At 39.8% G+C, this 22,957-nt stretch overlaps 2 protein-coding genes across 3 annotated transcripts; both read left to right on the top strand.

The window, feature by feature from the left end:
• The first annotated feature begins 8,980 nt into the window (after window positions 1–8,980).
• LOC110895541 (beta-glucuronosyltransferase GlcAT14B) lies at window positions 8,981–13,731 on the top strand. Of its 2 annotated transcripts, none has more exons than XM_022142862.2 (4): window positions 8,981–9,773; window positions 11,482–11,557; window positions 11,916–12,031; window positions 13,023–13,731. In XM_022142862.2, the coding sequence occupies exons 1-4, from the start codon at window positions 9,275–9,277 to the stop codon at window positions 13,535–13,537; spliced, it is 1,206 nt and encodes a 401-aa protein (XP_021998554.1). In that variant the 5' UTR covers window positions 8,981–9,274; the 3' UTR covers window positions 13,538–13,731. The 2 variants fall into 2 exon arrangements, with proteins under 2 accessions (XP_021998554.1, XP_021998555.1); XM_022142863.2 differs by having other exon boundaries at window positions 8,985–9,773; window positions 11,916–11,998.
• Window positions 13,732–16,067: 2,336 nt separating this feature from the next.
• Window positions 16,068–19,556, top strand: LOC110895540. The gene is made up of 4 exons (XM_022142861.2): window positions 16,068–16,209; window positions 17,437–17,531; window positions 17,615–17,880; window positions 18,551–19,556. The coding sequence occupies exons 1-4, from the start codon at window positions 16,180–16,182 to the stop codon at window positions 19,363–19,365; spliced, it is 1,206 nt and encodes a 401-aa protein (XP_021998553.1). The 5' UTR covers window positions 16,068–16,179; the 3' UTR covers window positions 19,366–19,556.
• Window positions 19,557–22,957: the final 3,401 nt, after the last annotated feature.

Here is a 22,957-nt window from a genome sequence, read left to right as displayed (position 1 = left end):
TATTTGTTGTTCGAGTGGATGCTAAAAGCGGTGATTCCTAGCCGTTCGACTAGGTCAACAAGTCAACGTTTTTAATGAATGTCAGATATAAAGCTGTTCGATTGAATGACTTTCTAGCCGATCGAACAGCTGTTCGATTGGATGTTAAAGGCGGTAAAACAGTACTGAAGTCCTAGCCGATCGGCTAGGTCAACAGGTCAACAGTTTTTAATGAAAGTCAGAAACTGCTATTCGATCGAACAGAGTCAAACGGTCAACAGTTTTTAATGAATGTTATGCTTTGGAACGAGTAGCCTAGCCGATCGGTTAGGCTAACCGATCGGTTGGCATTCAACATGAACAAATGCAGCAACAGTCACCATATCCCAATTTTTTCGAACAGAAAATCCAAGATTTCTCTCAAACGGCTTCGAATTAAGATCTGAAAATTTGTAGGCTTGTAGATCAATCACTTTCGCACAACATATCCGAAAATCAGCAATTTTCGACCGTGAAAACGTGTTCAAATTGTCAAAATTCAGTTAATAACGTGAAGAACAAGTAAAAATGAAGAAAATTGACAATTCTGAATGAAATTCGAATCTGTTTCTGATGACATCCAGTACGAATCTGTGCATTTGATCTTCGCAACCGAGCACCTGCTCTGATACCACTTGTTAGGTCCGGTTTCGCTCCGATTCGATTGCGTAACGACACGTTCGACGTGCGGAATCCGTGAACGTGCGTGACCGAACACACGAGATCGTACGAATGACGTGATTCTATTGATAATCTGACAAGTACAAGCTCCGTGAATCACGTTTTGCCACTTTCTCTCTCTAGTTTCTCTCTCTAAGCACCTAGCTTCTCCAAGCTCTAATGTGGCAAAAGTTCTCAACTCTTAACCTAAGGCTCCTATTTATAGGCACAAGGTTATAAGGGATTCCCCTTATTTACAAGTTTGCCACCTTGCCTATTTCTCTACTATTTACAATATAAAGCCTATTTTACTACAGTTTTAGCTACGGTTCTGATTGACGCAGGCGATAGACATCACTACACTAACACAAGCGGTGGTACTCCGCGTGTGGATTTTGGGGGTGTGACAGATTGGTATCAGAGCCATTGGTTATAGAGAACTAGGTTTTAATACGGGGAAAAAGTTTTTATTAAAACCGGACTATAACCAGAACAGTGCTCTCAACGATCCACAACGACGCTTCGCTCCACGTGCAAGACTCGACATTTTTAGGTAATAAGGCTTATGTTTATTGCCTACTTGCTAGAACTACTTAGAACTTTGCTCGTGGTATGCTTAGACTACAATGCTCACTATTTGCTATTGCTTAAGAACCCTTACGTGCTTACACTTTTCTGTCATCGCACTATTCGCGAACTTTTCTCACCTATTTCGCCTTTGACATGAAGATCAATGGCTGGAAGAATTAACATGACACAAGCCCAGTTAGAGGCTCTTGTTCAAGCTCAAGTTACTGCGGCAGTTGCAGCAGCTCAAGCAGGTAGTATGTCCTGCAGTATAGGCACACACTAGGATCCCTAGATCCTACATTCACTCTTGTATTTAACTTTGTCCTATTCGTACACAATAGGTCAACACGCGCAGCAGCCTGTCTGCACTTTCAAGAACTTCATGGACTGTCGTCCAAACTCGTTCAGCGGCACAGAAGGAGCGGTTGGACTCCTCCACTGGTTCGAGAAGCTAGAATCAGTATTCGAAATGTGCGAGTGCCCTGAGGCTCGCAAGGTCAAGTTCGCCACCGGCACTTTAGAAGGAATCGCGTTAACCTGGTGGAACGCGCAGGTGCAAATTCTAGGGTTGGCAGCTGCTAACGCCACACCCTGGAACGATTTTAAGGAGCTTATCAAGCGTGAGTATTGTACGCGTGAAGACATTCACAAGCTAGAAGACGAGCTGTATAATCTGAAAATGGTTGGGTCGGAGATTGAAGCGTATACCAAGCGGTCAAACGAGCTGGCCGTGCTGTGTCCAACTATGGTAGACCCTCCATACAAGCGTATCGAGATGTATCTCAAGGGGTTGGCACCAGAAATCCAGAGCCATGTTACTTCGGCTAACCTCGACAACATCCAGGAAATCCAGCGTCTCGCTCACCGCATCACCGATCAGGCAGTGGATCAGAATAAACTGCCTAAGCGTGTCAGCGCTACTGCTACAGTCACTCCTTCAGCTACTCCCGTTACCCTCAGTGACAAAAAGAGGAAATGGGAGGGGGATTCAAGCAAAGCATCAGTTTCGGTTCAGTCCCAGAATCAGCAGCGAAAGACAGACAACTATCAAAGCCCTAACCAGCAGTCGTCAGGTAGCCACAGGCAGGGTGGATATCGCGGAAATCTTCCAAAGTGCAACAACTGCAACAGGCACCACAACGGCCAGTGTACCAAGGGTCGTTGCCAAAGATGCCTCAAGATGGGTCACGAGGCCAAAGACTGTAGAAGCCTTCGTCCTGCGAACCAAAATCAGCAGCAGCCTCACGCTCAGCCTAACCAACAACAGGGCAACAAGGGATGCTACAATTGTGGTGCTGAAGGCCACATCAAGAGACACTGCCCACAGCTCAACAGGAACCAGAACAACAACAACAACAACAATCAGGGCAATGGCAACAACAACAATGGGGGAAACAACAACGGCAACGAGGCAAGGGGCCGTGCATTCGTACTAGGTCGTGGCGACGCAGTGAACGATCCCAACGTTGTTATGGGTAAGTTTCTCCTCGACAATATTTACGTTACTGTTTTGTTTGATTCGGGTGCGGATACAAGCTATATGTCTGTGAAAATGTGTCAACTGCTAAAACGTGCACCAACACTTTTACCCACCAAACATGTAGTAGAGTTAGCTAACGGTAAAAGTTTAGAAGCCACGCACGTAGTTCAGGGTTGTAATCTTATACTAGCTGGTCAAGCCTTCTCTATTGATCTCATTCCCATAGTTTTGGGAAGTTTCGACGTCGTGATTGGGATGGATTGGTTATCCCAACACCAGGCAGAAATTTTATGCAGCGAGAAGATTATTCGCATTCCACGTTCTGGTCAAGAACCTCTCGAAGTCCAAGGTGACAAGAGTGGTGCTGTGGTTGGCATCATCTCATTCTTGAAGGCTCAGAAGTGCTTGCGTAAAGGTCACACAGCCATTTTGGCTCTTGTTTCAGACGCATCAGTAAAGGAAAAGAAATTGGAGGATATTCCAATTGTACGTGACTTCCCTCAAGTGTTTCCTGAAGATTTACCTGGCTTACCGCCTCATCGTCAGGTTGAATTTCAGATCGAGCTCGCTCCAGGAGCAGCACCCATAGCTCGCGCACCATATCGTCTAGCTCCATCAGAGTTGGAAGAATTGTCAAAGCAGCTACAAGAGCTCTTGGAAAAGGGCTTTATTCGTCCAAGCTCTTCGCCTTGGGGAGCTCCAGTACTTTTTGTGAAAAAGAAAGACGGTACGTTCAGGATGTGCATCGACTACCGTGAACTCAACAAGGTAACGGTGAAGAACCGTTATCCTCTTCCGCGCATCGACGACTTATTCGACCAGTTGCAAGGGTCGTGTTACTATTCGAAGATAGACTTGAGGTCTGGTTACCATCAGCTGAGAGTCCAGGATGAGGACGTCTCCAAGACAGCCTTCAGAACTCGTTACGGTCACTACGAGTTTCTTGTCATGCCATTCGGGTTAACGAACGCGCCTGCTGTATTTATGGACCTTATGAACAGGGTATGCAAACCATATCTTGACAAGTTTGTCATAGTATTCATCGACGACTTTCTAATTTACTCCAAGAGTCAGGAGGAACACGAGCAGCATCTTCGCCTTATTTTGGAACTCCTTCGGAAGGAACAGTTGTACGCCAAGCTTTCTAAATGCGACTTCTGGCTTCGTGAAGTCCACTTCTTAGGCCACGTGGTAAACAAGGATGGGATTCACGTCGATCCATCCAAGGTAGACTCGATCAGGAACTGGCCTGCACCACGAACGCCAACGGAAATACGCCAATTCTTGGTTTTGGCGGGTTACTACAGACGGTTTATTAAGGACTTTTCAAAGATCGCGCAACCACTTACGCTACTGACACAGAAGGGTGTCACCTACCGTTGGGGCAACACGCAGGAAACTGCTTTTCAGTATCTAAAGGATAGGCTTTGCAGCGCACCTATTCTTTCATTGCCAGAAGGCACAGAAGACTTCGTAGTATATTGTGATGCATCCATCCAGGGTCTTGGATGTGTGTTGATGCAACGTGATAAAGTGATAGCCTACGCTTCTCGTCAACTAAAGGTTCATGAACGAAACTACACGACGCACGACTTAGAGCTGGGAGCTGTTGTTTTCGCGCTTAAGATATGGCGACACTACCTGTACGGTACCAGGTGCACGATTTACACCGATCACAGGAGTCTCGAGCATATTCTTAAGCAGAAGGATTTGAATATGCGTCAACGACGATGGGTTGAGTTACTTAACGATTACGAATGCGCTATCAAGTATCATCCAGGCAAAGCCAATGTTGTGGCTGATGCTCTCAGTCGGAAAGACACTTTACCTCGGCGCGTGCGAGCGCTACAGCTTACGATTCAGTCTAGCCTTCCTACCCAGATACGAAATGCTCAGATAGAAGCATTGAAGCCCGAAAACGTCAAGGCTGAAGCCTTACGCGGCTCACGACAACAAATGGAACAAAAGGAAGACGGCGCATACTATGTAACGGGCCGGATTTGGGTCCCTCTCTATGGCGGTTTACGCGAACTTGTAATGGATGAAACTCACAAGTCTCGCTACTCGGTACATCCAGGGTCAGATAAAATGTACCACGACATCAGCACTACTTATTGGTGGCCTAGCATGAAGGCCCACATCGCTATGTACGTTGGAAAATGTTTGACCTGTGCGAGAGTCAAGGTTGAATATCAGAAGCCAGCTGGTCTACTTCAGCAGCCTAAGATACCACAATGGAAATGGGAAGAAATTTCCATGGATTTTGTTACAGGCTTACCTAGATCTCAGCGTGGGAACGATACAATATGGGTCATAGTTGATCGACTCACCAAGTCTGCACACTTCCTACCGATTAAGGAAACGGACAAGTTCTCCACTCTCGCAGACGTCTATCTTAAGGAAGTTGTTTCGAGGCACGGAGTGCCCACCTCTATTATTTCAGATCGCGATGCACGATTCACGTCAGAGCTATGGCAAGCGATGCATAAATCCTTCGGCTCACGATTAGACATGAGCACAGCATATCATCCTCAGACGGATGGGCAGTCTGAGCGAACGATTCAAACACTTGAAGACATGCTTAGGGCATGCGTTATCGACTTCGGCAACGGCTGGGAAAAACATCTCCCTTTGGTGGAGTTTTCATACAATAACAGTTATCATACCAGCATTCAAGCCGCTCCATTCGAGGCATTGTACGGACGTAAATGCCGGTCACCTCTCTGTTGGGCAGAGGTGGGGGATAGTCAAATTACGGGTCCAGAGATTGTAGTGGACGCCACAGAAAAGATAGCACAGATACGACAACGCATGGCGGCAGCGCGCGACCGTCAGAAAGCCTACGCGGACAAGCGTAGAAAGCCTTTGGAATTTCAGGTCGGAGACCGGGTTTTACTAAAAGTTTCACCCTGGAAGGGTGTGGTACGTTTTGGCAAACGGGGCAAACTGAATCCGCGGTACGTCGGACCATTCGAAATCTTAGAAAAGATTGGCAAGGTAGCCTACAAGTTGAACCTACCAGCTGAACTCGGAGCAGTTCACAATGTCTTTCATGTATCGAACTTAAAGAAGTGCCTATCAGATGAAAGCCTCATCATTCCTTTTAAGGAACTCACTATCGACGAGCGGTTGCAGTTCGTCGAGGAACCAGTAGAAATCACGGACCGGGATGTGAAGGTCCTCAAAAACAAGAGAATCCCTCTTGTTCGAGTTCGTTGGAACTCCAAACGTGGCCCAGAGTACACCTGGGAACGTGAGGACAGGATGACAGAAAAGTACCCCCAGTTATTCGAAACCAATGCTACCACTACTGAGGCTGAAGCTACTACTTCGGAATTTCGGGACGAAATTCCAGATCAACGGGGGGAGGATGTGACACCCCAGGAAAATCAGTGAACAATACAGTTTACCTAGCTTCCTCAGGAAAATCAGTGAACAATACAGTTTACCTAGCTTCCTCAGTGAGTGCATACCAAATTTCGGGACGAAATTTCCAATTAGTTGGGGATAATGTGACAACTCGAACTTTAGACTTGTTTTGATGTAACGTTACGTGCTTATGTGACACTTTGATGTTAATGAATGTTATGATGTTTATGTGTGAATGTATATTATGTGTTGCACGAGCCCAAACCACACACCAACACCCGATCGCAAAAGGCTAACCGGTCACACAAGCCCATTTGGGCCGCACCTTGTAAACGAACAATAGGGCAGCCCATGTAAGGGCCGGCCCACCCCTCTAAACCGTGTAAACACCCTTAGGGACTTGTTCTCCTCATTTTTGGTTACAAACACTATCACAACAAGAAAACCCTACTCTCTTTCTCTCTCTCACGCAAACCCGGCGGCAAAGGCACCAAGCGACCGGCGATCACCTTCTAGTTCGAGTCACCCCTTTACTCGTAATCGGTTAGTATGTTTGTTTGGTTATTATTAAATGCTATGTTTGATATGATTGATGGCTTGATCCTGGTCATGTCACGCTCCCAAGCGGTGGTACTCCGCGTGTGGATTTTGGGGGTGTGACATGTCTAGTAATTAATAAATATATCATTTAAATTATTAAGGAAAAATAAGTCTTAAATATAAAAGTTCGATAAAGTAGCACACGAAAAAAGAAAATTAAGTCTTAAACATAAAAGTTGAAAACTAAAAGCTTAAGTATGAGTTACTTTTTATCATGATGATGAGATCAATTTAGTCATCATACGCCTTAAACATCTCATTGATCTCATCTATATTGTCATGCCACCATTTGTCATCATCAAGATCAGGGTCCTCCAAAATTTATTGTATCTTTTCCACATTGATTTTTACATCATTTAGAGGATGAGTTTCTTCTATGATCTTCTCTTTAACTGAGTAGTAGCTGGCAGTAGGTTTGGGATCTGAAAAAAATGTTAAGTATTTTAGTTATATATGTTTTATCGTGTTATTGTTATATATTCTATGTTATAGATATAAATACCCGACACATCTTACATTTTGCTCTTTGTCTTATCCATAACAAATTCTTAATCTTTCTATAAGAGAATAATAAATAAGTGAGCAAAAGTGACCAAAGTTCGTAAAGTAATATAATCATGTAACTAATTTAGAATGTAATTGTGTAAACCACGAGATGCATAAAAAAATCATTACGTTCTCACTCACAGGTAGTTTATTTGTCACGTAACACCTCTCGATAGACAACATTTGAGGTGTATACCCCATCTCGTATGAAGTCTTTGGCATGATGTACGAATACATTTGTATTAGCGCGTGATATCCCTCTTGGTATAGCGACATAAAGTTGTCCATGGAAAAATACAGAATCCGGAAGATAAACACCAACATGCAGAATTGTTTGACCTTGAGCTTTGTTGATTGTCATGGAAAAGCTAAGCCGAGTGGGAAACTGTTTTCATTTTCAACTTGGATGGGAACATGTCATCTTTAGAAAGAAATAGAGGGATTCTTGGCAAATATACTCTTTTTCCAGTATGTTGCCCGACAACTATTTTTGCATCAATAACATTACGCTAGAAGCCTTTACATATCAATCTTGTGCCATTACACAGACCATGTGATGGATCGATATTCCGCAACAATATTATAGGGCAACCAATTTTTAAATGAAGTCTCTGAGGCGGCAAACCACTAACAGTTAGTGAGTTTAATAACTCGATCGGATAGATGTTGTGGTGATCGTCTTCGATTTCATCAAAACTGTGGTAAACCTTTTCATCCCCTTGAACACATGTCAATCATTTGATCATTGATCTCATAAATACTGTCATCTTAGTGGACAAAAAGACTCAAAACACAAACCGAAAAACTACAAAAACTACCGAAAATCTATAAACTACGACTAGACTCAAACCTATACAAAATCTACACTTGGGTTCTAACCTAAATCAACCCATCTCTGCAACACTTATGGGGGATCATCTTCCAAGTTGGCGCCCAAACTATTGAACTTGGCCACGTACTCAAATAGTTTTTCAGTGAAATCTTCCACCGTTTCTTTCTCGCTCTTTTTCATTTAAGTGATTGCAATCCTACTTGTTGGACACGATCGACATCTAGGAACCTAACACCAGGAACACGTTACCGAGCCCAAACCGGGAACACATTATCAAGCCCAAACCGGTTTTCTAATGAATATGAGGTACATTTGCGTGTGAATGAGGGCTTTGATGTATTATAATTTGGATTGCATATGCGAATTTGAATGGACAAGAAATATAACTATCTTATGCAATTGTACTCTATCTTTGTCCAGTAAACTAATGTGATTTTGATTACTGGTAGTCAATTTTTTTCTCGATATATTAGATGATGGAATCCAACTCGCTATTAATGTGGGCATATATGCTTCCAAAGTGGAGTATGAAACTCAAATTAAAGTTATAAACAAGTAACCTACAAATTAAATATGAAGCTAACACAATCTGTAGAATCAGAAGGTTTTGCACAATATGCTTTTCATCCCGATAAACTCACTCAAAATCATCCCGCAAGAGGTTAACAATTCCAATTCGTCCCTCTCACGGTAAAAGAACAAATACGTAATGTTTACGTAGAAACAAACGGTCATCTCAAGACTCAATTCATTAGATACTTGACATTTAAGAAAATTTATGTTTGAACTATGTACTTACTTATAGACCAACTAAACACAATTTAAAAAATAATAGCACTTAGTTTATACTTTAGAAACAAGCAACCTAAAGAAATTAATAGACTTTAACAAGACTATCCTTTTTGGAACATGTAAAACTTGAGGGATGTTGAATCTTGATGATCCCCACAAGAACATTTAAGTAGACACTCATTGTCTTCTAGAATAATTGTCCATTTTATACATCAACATTTATTGTTTATAGTTTCTCTTCCAACCCACCCAGATCAGATCCATTTTTCTCCATAACATCACAACCCAAACCCCATTTCAATTCACTCAAACACAAACCCTAAATCCCCAAAACTCCCATGAAAAACCCCATTTCAAATTAGCAAAAACCCATAAAATTCAAACCCACAAAGATCAAAACTTGATCAATGAAAGCTGATAAGAAATGGGTATTCACACTCTTCTTCACAGCATTCATCTCCATAATAATCTTCATCACCTCAATTTACAACTTCAGTTCATCATACACTTTAACAAACTCCCATAAACCCATCTCCACCGTCCACCGTGGCACCGGCTACCCACCTGCGTTTGCTTACTACATCTCCGGCAGCCGTGGTGACGGTGACAGAATATTCCGGCTGCTGCTGGCGGTGTACCATCCAAGAAACAGGTACTTGTTGCACATTGGGACTGAAGGGTCTGATGATGAGAGGATGAGTTTGAGTTTGTTGGTTAAATCGGTGCCTGCGATTCGGGCTTTTGGGAATGTTGATGTGATTGGGAAGCCTGATGCGACGACGTATATGGGTGCGAGTAATATTGCGGCTGTTTTGAGGGCTGCTGCTGTTTTGTTGAAGGTTGATGGTGATTGGGATTGGTTTGTTACTCTTAGTGCTTTGGATTATCCTTTGGTTACTCAAGATGGTATTGTTTTTCGGTTAAAGTTTTGATTTTTATGTTGAATTTGCATGATTGTTTGTTCGTGTTTGGGTAAGGGTAAAACGGGTTTGAATTGGTTCGGTTTGGACTGGTTTGGATTAACGGCTTTTTGATGGTTATGTTTAATGATGAAAGTGATTGATTTGGTTGGTTAGGTTGTTAGGGTTATTAGGGTGGAGATGATTGCGTAAGCATCATACGTAAGTTGTGTTACGAGAATTGGTTGGTGTTTGGGTAAGGGTGAAACGGGTTTGAATTGGTTCGGGTTAACGGGTTTCGGATGGTTATCGTTTTTGGTGAAAGTGACAGATCTGGATGGTTAGGTTGTTAGGGTGGAGATGATTGCGTAAGAATCATACTTAAGTTGTGTTACGAGAACTAGTTTCAGAATTTGCATGATTTTTGGTTGGTGGTTGGGTACGGGTGAAAAGGGTTTGAATTGGTTCGGGTTAACGGGTTTTTGATGGTTATTGTTTTTGGTGAAAGTGATAGATTTGGATGGTTAGGTTGTTAGGATTATTAGGCTGGACACTATTGCGTAAGAATCGTACGTAATTTGTGTTACGAGAATTGGTTTCGGAATGTGCATGATTGTTGGTGGTTGGGTACGGGTGAAACGGGTTTGAATTGGTCCGGCTTAACGGGCTTTTGATGGTTATGGTTAATTGGTTATTGGTGAAAGTGATAGATTTGGATGGTTATTTTGTTAGGGTTATTAGGCTAGACGTGATTGCGTAAGAACGGTATATTTCGTCACGTTAATTGGTTTATGAATTTGCTGATGGTTGTTGGGGTAGATGTGATTGCTCACGAACGGAGTTATTAGCTATAAATCTATAATTAGTATCTTCTAATCCCTTAGAAATGAATCTATCCGATTATGAATGTAATATACTTATTCTGTTGTCTTACTATTGCTATATATATGTGCATGGTGCGGTGTACGTTTTGTGATTGGTGTATATTTTGTGATTACTGTTGCCATTCGTGGATCTAACAATAACACACATGGGAATAGTAATCACAAGAGATATGTAACGGACATACGTGTCAACAACCATCATATAATATAGAGTAAATTACAAAATCGTCCTTTATGTAGGTCACTTATTGCAAACTGTGTCCTTTGTCTTCAATAATTACAGAAAACGTACTCCATGTTTGCAAACCCTTGCAAGTTATGTCCTTTAGCCCTAACTCGGTTAATTTTTGTGGTTAAATCTGACCAAATGGACCCCACATGAGAGTAAAATGACCAAAATACCCTCATGTGAGGTCCATTTGGTCAGATTTAACCACAAAAAATTAACCGAGTTAGGGCTAAAGGACATAACTTGCAAGAGTTTGCAAACATCGAGTACGTTTTCTAGTAATTATTGAAGACAAAGGACACAGTTTGCAATAAGTGACATACATAAAGGATGATTTTTGTAATTTACTCTATAATATAAGCCGATAACATGGTAACTATTTTTTATCATAATTAGATAATTATGTAAATGAGGTATTAGGCTATATTTAGCATACACGCATATATGCAATTATACGTATACAATTTTTAAAGAACAAATTTATAGACATGCAATTTTGAAGGCTAACACTGTGATACAAATTTTACTTGTATTCGTAGGAAATATTTATATTATTTACATTGAATCTTACCGATGACTGTTGTTTGTGTATTTTGAATCAGATATGTCACATGCATTCTCCTCCATTAGCAGAGATGCCAATTTCATCGATCATACAAGTGATCTTGGATGGAAAGAGTAAGCTTATAATCATTACACTTAACACTTTTGTGGGTGTTCTATATATATATATATATATATATATATATATAGGGTGGGGTTCTAGAGTGAACACTAGTGTATTTGCGAACTGAGTGAACAAATCCTGGCCAGTGATCTACACACGTGTATGGCCAGGATCTCATCATCAAATCGTAAAATACACTAGTGTATTTCAACATCAAATCCTGGCCATTGATCTACACACGTGTATGGCTAGGATTAGTTCACTCAGTTCGCAAGCTACACTAGTGTTCACTCTTGAACCTAATCCTATATATATATATAATTCAAATTTTCAATCACTTGAACTGATATTGAGTTTATCTTTGTTTAGGGGTCAAAGAATCACGCCAATTGTAGTTGATCCAGGGATCTATTTAGCCAGACGAGCTCAAATCTTTCGTGCCACCGAAAAACGTCCGTTACCAAACGCTTTCAAAGTTTTCACAGGCAAATTTGTCTTCCCTCTTAAGCATGTGTGAAATATCGGTGGCGTTTTTGATCCATTTACTTATGATTCGGTCGATTTGGGTTGTGTAACATATAAAAACACCTAAAATGAAATGGGTCAATGGGTGGAACTAGTCGAAAGTTTTTAAGCATAAAATCTATTCATTTAAACTAAATTATTGTAAAAAATCATATAGTTTTGAAATCATATATGATGGTCAATCTGAGTTGCATTGAGTTACCAAACATACCTGTTTGACCCTAAACAAATTTGAGACGGGTCAAATGAATCCAGCTAGTCGAACGTCACAATGGTGTGTTAATGCATAAATTCTCCAAAATCATTCTATTTAAAGAAATGATTTTCTTTGATTAATCTATCTTTCATAATCATATCCGACACCAGACAGAAAGTGTTTTGGGCCAACCAGATCTGACCCGCATTACAAAATTTAATTTTTTTTACCCAACCTGCATTACAAAGAGTTACCTTTTTTACCCGAGCAAATTACAAAAATCGTCCTTTATGTATATCACTTATTGCAAACTGTGTCCTTTATCTTCAATAGTTACAGAAAAAGTACTCGATGTTTGCAAACCCTTACAAGTTATGTCCTTTAGCCCTAACTCAGTTAATTTTTTATGGTTAAATCTGACCAAATAGACCCTATATGAGGGTATTTTGGTCATTTTACTCTCATATGAGGTCCATTTGGTCAGATTTAACCACAAAATACCCTCATGTGGGGTCCATTTGGTCAGATTTAACCACAAAAATTAACCGAGTTAGGGCTAAAGTACATAACTTGCAAGGGTTTGCAAACATCGAGTACGTTTTCTGTAATTATTGAAGACAAAGGACACAGTTTGCAATAAGTGACATACATAAAGGACGATTTTTATAATTTACTCTTTTTACCCTGACTTCGTAAATCTTTTCCTTGATTTTTCTGGAGATGCAACACACTAAAATATTTTCTTGATTTTTCAGGATCTCCATGGGTTATTCTGAGCCGTTCGTTCCTCGAATACTGTATTTTTGCGTGGGATAATCTCCCACGGACTCTTTTAATGTATGTTAACAATGTGATTTTGGCGGAAGAAGTCTACTTCCATACAGTTATTTGCAACTCACCCGACTTCAAAAACACAACCGTCAACGCGGATTTAAGGTACATGGTTTGGGACGACCCGCCCAAAATGGAGCCACTTTTCCTCAACAAGTCAAACTACGACGAGATGGTTGAAAGCGGTGCTGCTTTTGCAAGACAGTTTGCCAAAAACGACCCGGTTCTCGACATGGTTGATAGCAAAATCTTGAAACGTAGTGGTAACCGAGTTGCCCCGGGTGCATGGTGCACCGCTAGAAGGAGCTGGTTTGTCGACCCGTGTTCACAATGGGATGATGTTAATGTTGTTAGACCGGGAAATCAAGTGAAGAAGTTTGAAGAATCTTTAAAGAGTGTGGTAGATGATTCAAGAGTAGATTTGAATCAATGTAGTTGAAAAAAGATTGAAGCTTGATTATGGTATGAAAATGAAGATGCATTGTTTGTTGTTTACAGAGATTTTTTTTTTTATTGGGGGGGGGGGGGGGGGGTTTCTTCTTGTGTTTTGGGTTTGTTATAGGTTTTGATGTAAAGTGATGAATGTGAAATCAAAGTAAAAACAATAAGAGGAATCCTCTTATTTTGTAAAAACCTGTTTTCAATGTTGTAATGCTCTTCTACCCTCTATAAACTTCATCCAAGTATAAGAGATTCATCTCTCGTATTTTCTCTTTTTGGTTTTATCAAACATGCGCTCTCAACTTGCCTAGATTTGCGTAGAGTATCGAGAAATCTAACATGAACATAGAGCGTATTGCTCTCGAAACCCTGTAGCTGGACTTGAGCGCCGATAATAGCGTGAAGAAGGAGATCACCCGTGTCTAGTGTTCTTGGTGATTACATGGACATGTTCTTTGTCTTCCCAAGTCCAACTTAATGTCGTCGACACGAATGTAAATTGCTAGAAGGGACATCGAGGCCTTGAATAAGAACTCATCCGTCCTCTCAAATCAAAACAAAAGGTGCATTTACGTAAAAAAATGTGCATTTATGTAAAAAAAAAAAAAGAATATTTTAATGTTCATGCATGCTCATAACTTTAATGTAGGCCTTAAATATAAGCATTATAACTACATGAAGAATACTGGATTTCGTTTTGTCTTTCGACCCATATGAAAAACGAGTAAAAAACTTATGCATTGCTCAACTTCTTAAAAACCTCGAAAAGGGTAAAGATCAAATAGGAAGTTAATTTTCTCTAGGAAGGATAGGAAGCCATAGGATTATGACATGTGGCAAATTTTAAAATAAAGAGAAAGGGTATTTTAGTCAATCCAACTCTTTCTTCTTCCTTTTTCAAAACCCAGTAAATTCAAAAACCCATCATTTTCAAAATCCACCATCTTCAACTATTTCTTCACTTTATATCTCAATAATCACTACATTATAGTGCGATTTTCATCACAAATCAATGATTCAGAACCCGATCAACGTGTTCTTCAGCTTTTTTTTTGAAGAAAACCCAGTTTAATTTCATAAAAAAATCTCGTTTTTTCCGGTGATTTTGGAGATAATCACTCGATTCGTTCGATTCGAGCGTTGATAAGTGTTTCTATCATTCAAATTCCGTCAATTGATAAAGAAATCGGCTTCGATCCATGTAAGAAATTCTTTAATTTCATTTTCATGATCTGGGTTTTTTATTTAGTCATTGCGTTTTACGATCTTTGCGGGGGTCCGGGGGCGGCAGCCCCCGGTAGCGGGGTCCCAGGGGCGGCAGCCCCTGGCGGGGTCCAAGGGGCAGAGCCCCTGGCTGGGGTTGAGCCATTGCGTTTCGAAGACAGTAATTCGTAGACAATTCAGACAGTTCACAGTGACAGACAGTTTTATGTGTCCATTGCGTTTTAGAAATAAGACAGTTCACAGTGACAGACAGTTCACAGTGACAGACAGCTATTGCGTTTTAGAAAAAAACACATTTTTAAGTGTTTTTAGTCATTGTGTTTTAGGTAAAACACATTTTTTAGGTGTTTTCAGTCCATTGCGTTTTAGAATGAGTCATTTTTAAGTGTTTTCTGGCCATTGCGTTTTACATATAAGACATTTCTTTGTGTTTTTGGTGCATTGCGTTTTAGGTAAAACACTTTTTTATGTGTTTTCAGTCCATTGCGTTTTAGAAAACAGACATTTTTAAGTGTATTCTGGCCATTGCGTTTTACAAATAAGTCATTTTTTTGTGTTTTTGGTGCATTGCGTTTTAGGTAAAACACATTTTTATGTGTTTTCTGGCCATTGCGTTTTACAAAAAAGTCATTTCTTTGTGTTTTTTGTGCATTGCGTTTTAGAAAAATGTCATTTTTTAGGGTTTTTTTTTCATTGCGTTTTACGATACTGGGGTTTTTTCTATTGCGTTTTACGCAACTGGGTTTTAAATTTTTTTTTTCAAAATATAGCAATAGTATACTCGTTTTAAAGATAAAAAAACACTCGTTTTTTTGGTGCAATTTTTATAAAAAAATAATGTCGTATGAAAGAGTTATTAACGTTTAAAAAATGGGGGGAATTGGAGGAGAGAGAAACTATTGGCTTGGATTGACTAGATTGCCCCTGAAAAAAGTCACGCGCCTCTTTTTTTACTTTCAATTTCCCTGATTTAATCTTAGCCCTTGATTAAGTAAATGGATGGTCAAGATCACTTCCTAGCCTTCCTAGCCAAATAAACTTCCTATTATATCTCCACCCACCTCGAAAATCAATAAACAGAAAACAAGAAAACCCAATTTAAGTAATAAAAATAACGATAAGTTTATCTTGTTGTAGCGATAATTGGGTGGTGTTAATGATATATAAATAGATTTAAACTGATGATATAACGTTATATACTAAAAATTTAATATAATCACCCAATAAATTAAATTAAATTAAAATGACATTTTAAAATGTTAAATAGTAATAATTAAATAGTAAATAGAATTCATTACATTATGGTCCTTCAAGGTTCGACCTTGTACATTTAAGCCCCTCATCTTTGACTTCAAAGCCAGCAACTTGATCTCAGAAGCGAGACTGAAGAGAAACCTAGGGTTTGGATCCAACTTCATGGCGGTTCTCTTTCAGAAATTTCAAAAGGTATTCATTTCGTCTTCTATCTGTTTTATCTATAAACTTTTGCGATATTCATATATTCATAGGGTGTTTACTCTTGCTGAATCGGATCTTCATTGAACTTTTGAAGCAATTTTGGTAAAAAATGGTAAAAGAAAAACCCTAAGTAAGGCTGGAATTTACCTAACTTAAAACAGCCTAAACTAGCCCTAAACTGTAGGATTATAAACTAAATTTCTGATTTTAATGTAATTATTATTATTAATAATATGATGATTCATCTTAGAATTATGTAATAATTTTAAATTTAGGATCTTGGTTTTAAAATGCACGCATAAGGCGTGATGCGCTGATAAGAATGCATCAGGTAATGCGATGCGTTGCGATGACATGATGCGAGGATGATGCGCCCTAAAATGCATAATGCGCTCCTGATGCGCTCAGTGCGGTAAGAATCGCTAGGCGCTAGTCGGGCGGTGGGGTACCGACTAGCGATTAATCGGGATTAATCGGATTGAGTTTTTTATATGTAATTTTTAGTTATATATATACACACACATTATTATATGTAGTTTTTTAAAGTAGACATATTATAACCCCTCATTGACTCATTTTTAAGTAATTTGAAGAAATTTATAAGGTTTGGTCGATGTCTGGCCAAAATTTGGCCAGGATAGGACATTAGGACCGCCATTGACCGTCTAGTGATTAATCGGCCATTAATCAGTGAACCTCCGATTAGTGAATCGGAGACTAGTCGGGATTTCTACAACCATGGATGCGCTCATTTTTCTGAAATTGGCCACTATAGAGTATAAGTTGTACAATGAGCTTGTAAAAAGTGCTTAACAAGCTTGTACAATGAGCTGATGAAGTTGTTAAATGAGTTCCTACATAGATTACATGTACTTTTTGCATAGACTACTTGTACGCTTAAGAGTTCAAGGCTTATTTTGGTTATATTGAACTTCTGTCATGGTGCTAGAGCTATTTTGTTGTATTTATTTATTTTAGTCTCTAAATTTTTAGTGTTTAAAGTTAACAAGTTGAAATATTATCTATAAATATTTTACAAATAACAAACGCCTTGCATACGTGATGCGTGCACATCACGTATTGCGCATCGGCTTTTGGGATCAAAACGCATCGGAGCACATCACGCATTTTAAAACCAAGCTTAGGATAATGGTGAAATATTATCTAAATTTTTAGTTTATGGGAGTTTCCTTATTTTTGCTATTATATGTTTAGTTTGTGGGCACGCTTGCCAAAAGCCCGACATTCGCAAAGGATCCAAGACGCCTTCAATTCGAAACAGACATAAATCGGCTCTTCCTCTATACCAGGTCATATTCTTTTTATAAAACATAACACGCGTGATTTATTTATATCATACAAGAATACTGATTTAGTAACGTATCGTTTGCAGCTATAACCGGGTGGGAAAGGATGCTGAAGAAGCAGATATCGAGGAGATTATAAACATGGCAAGTAAATCGGACCTAGCGGATCAAGAAAAACAGGTTCAAGAAAACATTCATTCTCAAATTACGAACTTCTGCACGTTTATGGATCATATTCTACTTCCTGAATCGAAATCCGATGATGAATCATCGCAACAACACACCACTCCTCCTCGTCGTAGTGGCCTTAGTCTTGCAATTGGTCGAAACGCCCCACCGAACACGCAAGTTGGTAAATTTTTATCACTCAAGTCTAGGGCTGTTCATGAGCCGAGCCTGGGCAAGCTCTGGCTCGGCTCGATTATAAACCGAGCTGGCTCAGCTCGGCCCGGATTTGAAACCGAGCTGAAAATCTAAGCTCGGGCTCGGCTTGGTTTGGCTCGATTGTAAAAAGAAATGTAATACATAGCTCTGAAAATTCAGTAGTATAAAATATTATTTAATACTTCAAAAGAACATATCCAAAATCAATTCAACAACAGAAAATAAGTTTTAAATTTTAATGAAATACAATATTAGTTCATTAACATAGTAATCAACCTTCAAATATGCGATATATATCAAATTACACTCCTGAATACATGTAAATAATAATCTATTTTTTTATAATATATTATAATGTGTATATAAATAAAATATATTATAAGTAAAATAATCCGAGCTAAGCCGAGCCGAGCTACCAAGCGAGCCAAACCGATCCAATCCGGCTCGTTATGAGTCGAGCTGAGCTAGGCTCACTTTCTAACCGAGCCATGTCGAGCGAGCTTTTTCCGAGCTAAATCCAAGCAAGCTTCAAGCGAGCTCCGAGTCGTGAGGTTTTTGTACAGCCCTACTCAAGTCTTGAACTTCTATTATAAGTTGTTTTGTTACAAATTTAATTAACGATGAAATTTTCAGCACAGATATCCCCGAGACAAAACCGTTGACTTTTGCAGAGTCACGCCAAAGGTTAAAAGAGCTAATGGGCTACACCCTTGAGCTCAAACCGTCTCAAATTCCTCACGAACAGGCGGGCCGGGGTTTATTCGTAGACGGTGAAGCAGATGTCGGCTCGGTAATAGCACTCTACCCAGGTGTAATCTACTCTCCCGCGTATTACCGTTACATCCCCGGATACCCAAGAGTCGATGCACGAAACCCGTATCTTATAACCCGCTACGACGGGACCGTAATTAACGGTCAACCTTGGGGTACGGGTGGTGAAACGAGGGAAGCGTGGACGCAGTCTAGCGTTTATCGGCCCCACCCGAGTGAAGCACGTTCCGAGACGGGGTCGGACCGGGTGTGGAAGATGTTAAGCAAACCGTTAGAAGCGTCACGGGTCGGGTTTACCGGTGAGGTTTTGGAGCGAAGAAACCCGTTAGCGTTAGCTCATTTCGCAAACCACCCTGCTAAGGGTACGGAACCGAATGTTATGGTCTGCCCTTATGATTTTCCGTTGAACGAAAAGGGTATTCGAGCGTATATACCGAATGTTGTTTTCGGGGGTGTGGAAGAAGTGAAGATGAAACGATTTGGGAGTTTTTGGTTTAAGTCGCGAGGCGAGTCAAACGATGGTCAACAGACGGGTCCGGTTATGAAGAGTGTTGCGCTTGTTGCGACTAGGTTGATTAGGGATGAAGAGGTTTATTTGAATTATAGATTGAGTAATTCGAAGAGAAGGCCTTCTTGGTATACTCCTGTTGATGAGGAAGAGGATAGAAGAAGATGGAGCTAAACAAACAAACATGTGTTTATTTTGAGGAGGTTTAATAAGATTTAAGAACCAGAATTAGCAGTTTTGGTTGGTGTTGAGAGGATGTTTGAAAACAAAAGATTTTGTATTCTTGTTATGATGTGGTGTACTCACTTCTAAAGTTGTTTTTGGTAAACCTGCTATACATGTGATATTGACTTTAGTTTAGTTTAGTTCTTCTATTGTTTTATTTACATTTTTTAATTGAGTAAATTATCCAACGTGATTCAGCATATATCAATTTCAAATAGGTTGCTTTTAGTGAGTAATGATAAAAGGTATGTTAAATTCATATCATTTTATTAATAAAAATAAAAACTTCAACAGGAGTTTGGCCTGTGTGACCCAGTGTACTACCACCTCATGTGGCTTTGTAACTGTAGTTTGGCCCCCAGTGTAGCACCACCTCATGCGGCTTTGTAACCGGAGTTTGGCCTGTGTGATCTAGCATAAAATGCCACCAATTCTAGGCTTAGGCTCCTTCCAATCCAAACAATCTCGCTTCCAGTCAATAGTTAAAACTGTTTATTTACTTGTTAGACAGTTTTGGGACTACTTATTTAAACTGGTAATGTGATACGTATTGGGCCTTTTGGTAATAAGCAATCTTAACACAAGCTGCGAGTTTAAAGTGGTGTGTTTTTAAATTGTGTTCTCTTTGGTTATGTGATTAGAATAGAATGATATTTAGGTCCCTTTTGTACTAGGCTTGTGATAGGTGGGTTAGGTGAGTTGACTCATTTGATGGACAGTTGTACACATACAAGAATCTGATTGGTTGAGAAGGAGATAGCCGAATCAAATGTCATGGGTAGTTAGATTGGCGTATCTGTTCACTCAGATGGATGACAGTAAGTCAACGGTTCAAAAGAGCTGTGGTTGATGGAGTCAGTTTAATTAAAACTTTAGAAGGTATACGGAGAAAATTCTTATGGGACGGGGCAAGTATGGGAAGAAAGATTAGGTGGATAGCTTGGGATTGGGTTCTAAGATCCAAGAAGAAAGGCAGATTAGGTGTAGGGAGCTCAACTTGGGTCTTATGGCGAAGAGGTGGTGGAGGTTTCGGGGCTGCCATTCCCAATGGAGGTCGGTCAGACAATCTGGTTCCTATAAACAGCTCGGTAGGGGGTGTTTGAAGGCTATCGGTGCAATAAATAAGGAATTCAACAAACGAGTTAGGTTTGGATGTCTTTCGGTCTACTGACTAGAGAGCGTATAACGACCTTTGCAACCATGGACTGGAGTATGTGGGTTCAACAATCTGGAGCTTGTTTTTATTTATAAAAAAAAATTGATTATTTGAGATTTAATTAAACTAGTTTTTTTACTCGCCGCGCTGCGGCGAACGTCTTTTGTTGTTTAGTCTGTGTTTACATGTGTTTTGAAATCACTACGAGCGCGTTGCGCACGGAAACCGTTGACAAGAATAAAAAGAAAATATACAAAAAAACACTAAAATATAACCAAAAGAAAATCAGCCAAAAAAGTTGTATGGTAATAATGTTGTTCGTATGAAACCTGTAGACAGAGATGAGCAAATGATACTGTAATATATGAAATTTTCATAATCCTAAATTATAAATGCTAAAAGTATCACGACTATTATGTCATATAATAAATGTTTCAAAAGTTGGTGTCTATTTATACAACACCTATAACCTAAAATATTAAATATATTTATTTCAATTAAGTTGAACAATAGATTATGTTAAAAGAGAGAAAAAATCATATTCAGATTTTTTGGCTTTTATGATATTAAAATAGTAGTTTTTTAAGTAACCTAACAAATGAAATCACATGTCAGTACGTTAGACTATCCGCATCAGTGAAATGCTATCCTTTCTACAAACAGCCTAATCAGCATACCACATCAGCTTTTCACTTATTCTTCCCACAAACACTTTTTACCCACAACAATAACATATATATCCTTCCCACAAACAACCTTATTATAATTATTTTATTAAATTTAAACTAAATAAAAAAAAGAAAGGACCCATCATTCCCCCATTCTTCACCATTCTTCCCCAAAAATCCTTAAGAATGAACACCCTCCATGTCATCGTCTACAACACCCACTAATCCATCCCTCTCACAAATGCCCTCCACATAGGCCAAGAATCACCTACAAACATCCTTGATGTGGATAGTCTTAGTGACCGACAAAAAAAAAAAACCGGAAAGAATATTATTTTAAAAGACATGAATCAGTTTATTATGGAATTGTCAAAACATTTATCAATTATCATCTCCTCCGTATAGTGTTTCCCAACTTCCGTTCTAATTTGACGCGCCTTCCTTTCTTTCTAAAACTTCTTTACGTACATTGCGGAATTCGTATCCCCTTCAAAGGAGGGAATGATCCTTTTAAATCTATATCATTCAACCCCTTCCACTTCTTACGAACCAAAAAAAACATCTCTTTCTCTGTTGTTCGACCCCTTGTTAACCTTCAAGATTATAGACGAGTTCGCCGCTGCCAACCGCTAGGTCGAAACTACCTCGCCAGTCGTCTCGCATTTGGTTGGTCTAGTTGAAGTCGAGTCAAAGGCTCAAAGCCGCTAAGCACCATCACCAGGATTGATTTAACAATCGGTAAGTTTTTTTTTCCATTCCATTGTTCCTCGATTGGTAGCTCTATGCTTGACCCACATTATTGTTTTGGTCAGCCACCATTGTCACGCCTAGGGGTGCAAACGAGCCGAGCCGAGCCCGAGCTCGGCCAGGCACGAGCTCGATTAACTTATGAGAGCTCGGGCTCGAGCTCGGCTCGTTTGTATTTTATCAAGCTCGAGCTCGGCTCGGGCTCGGCTCGTTTATTATCTATTAATTAGTATATTAAATAAAAATAATATAAATAATAGACTTTTTAGGCTTGCGAGCTCGATAAGTAAAGCTCGGGCTCGGGCTCGTTTACTAAATAAGCTTATTTTTAGGTTCGAGGTCGGCTTGTAAACAAGTTTAAACAAGCTCGGCTCGTTTACACTAAGGCTCGATAAGGCTCGACGAGCCTAACGAGCTTCACATGTGAGGCTCGAGCTCGGGCTCGATAAACAAACGAGCTTTGTTTTGAGGCTCAAGCTTGGCTCGGGCTCGATAAGGCTCGGCTCGTTTCGAGCTTTTTCTCGAGCCGATCTCGAGTAGCTCGCGAGCCGCTCGGCTCGTTTGCACCCCTAGTCACGCCCTTTTAATCGTCTCCGTTCATATCGGTGATATACCGATAATTCTGAGCCACAGCTGCGTACCCATGGACTCGACGTCCAAAGATCTCTGTTGAACCTACTTCACCGCACCGGCCATCTATTTTCGATCTAAGGTATCCATACTAAACCGCCTCTCTTTATCACCAAGTCTTTACTCTATGAACTTATTACATGAATGATTGTAGATGATACAAATTATTTTATCAATAACTTTCCGATTTCATGATTCATTCTTGTTCACAACATTTGGAATTTTTGAAATAAACAACAACATTTGGAATTTTTGAAATAAACAGTGGAGGTGGACCTAAAAGAAAAAAACTAAGATTGTGAAGTAAACCTTGTTCTTTTTTTTCTCTGAATTATTTTGT

Source organism: Helianthus annuus, chromosome 12 (genome assembly GCF_002127325.2).
Source record: "Helianthus annuus cultivar XRQ/B chromosome 12, HanXRQr2.0-SUNRISE, whole genome shotgun sequence".
In the NCBI taxonomy this organism is placed as follows: domain Eukaryota; kingdom Viridiplantae; phylum Streptophyta; class Magnoliopsida; order Asterales; family Asteraceae; genus Helianthus; species Helianthus annuus.
Note: the sequence above shows the minus strand (reverse complement) of the source record. Positions and strands in the feature narration are given on the sequence as shown.

What these genes read in the sequence shown, in the direction of transcription:
- LOC110895540 (XM_022142861.2), top strand. Translation starts at nt 16,180, where the DNA reads ATGGCGGTTCTCTTTCAGAAATTTCAAAAG. An exon ending in TCTTTCAGAAATTTCAAAAG is followed by an intron (nt 16,210 to 17,436) that starts GTATTCATTTCG and finishes TTATATGTTTAG; the next exon opens with TTTGTGGGCACGCTTGCCAA. An exon ending in CGGCTCTTCCTCTATACCAG is followed by an intron (nt 17,532 to 17,614) that starts GTCATATTCTTT and finishes TATCGTTTGCAG; the next exon opens with CTATAACCGGGTGGGAAAGG.
- LOC110895541 (XM_022142862.2), top strand. Translation starts at nt 9,275, where the DNA reads ATGAAAGCTGATAAGAAATGGGTATTCACACTCTTCTTCACAGCATTC. An exon ending in TCCTTTGGTTACTCAAGATG is followed by an intron (nt 9,774 to 11,481) that starts GTATTGTTTTTC and finishes ATTTTGAATCAG; the next exon opens with ATATGTCACATGCATTCTCC. An exon ending in AGTGATCTTGGATGGAAAGA is followed by an intron (nt 11,558 to 11,915) that starts GTAAGCTTATAA and finishes ATCTTTGTTTAG; the next exon opens with GGGTCAAAGAATCACGCCAA.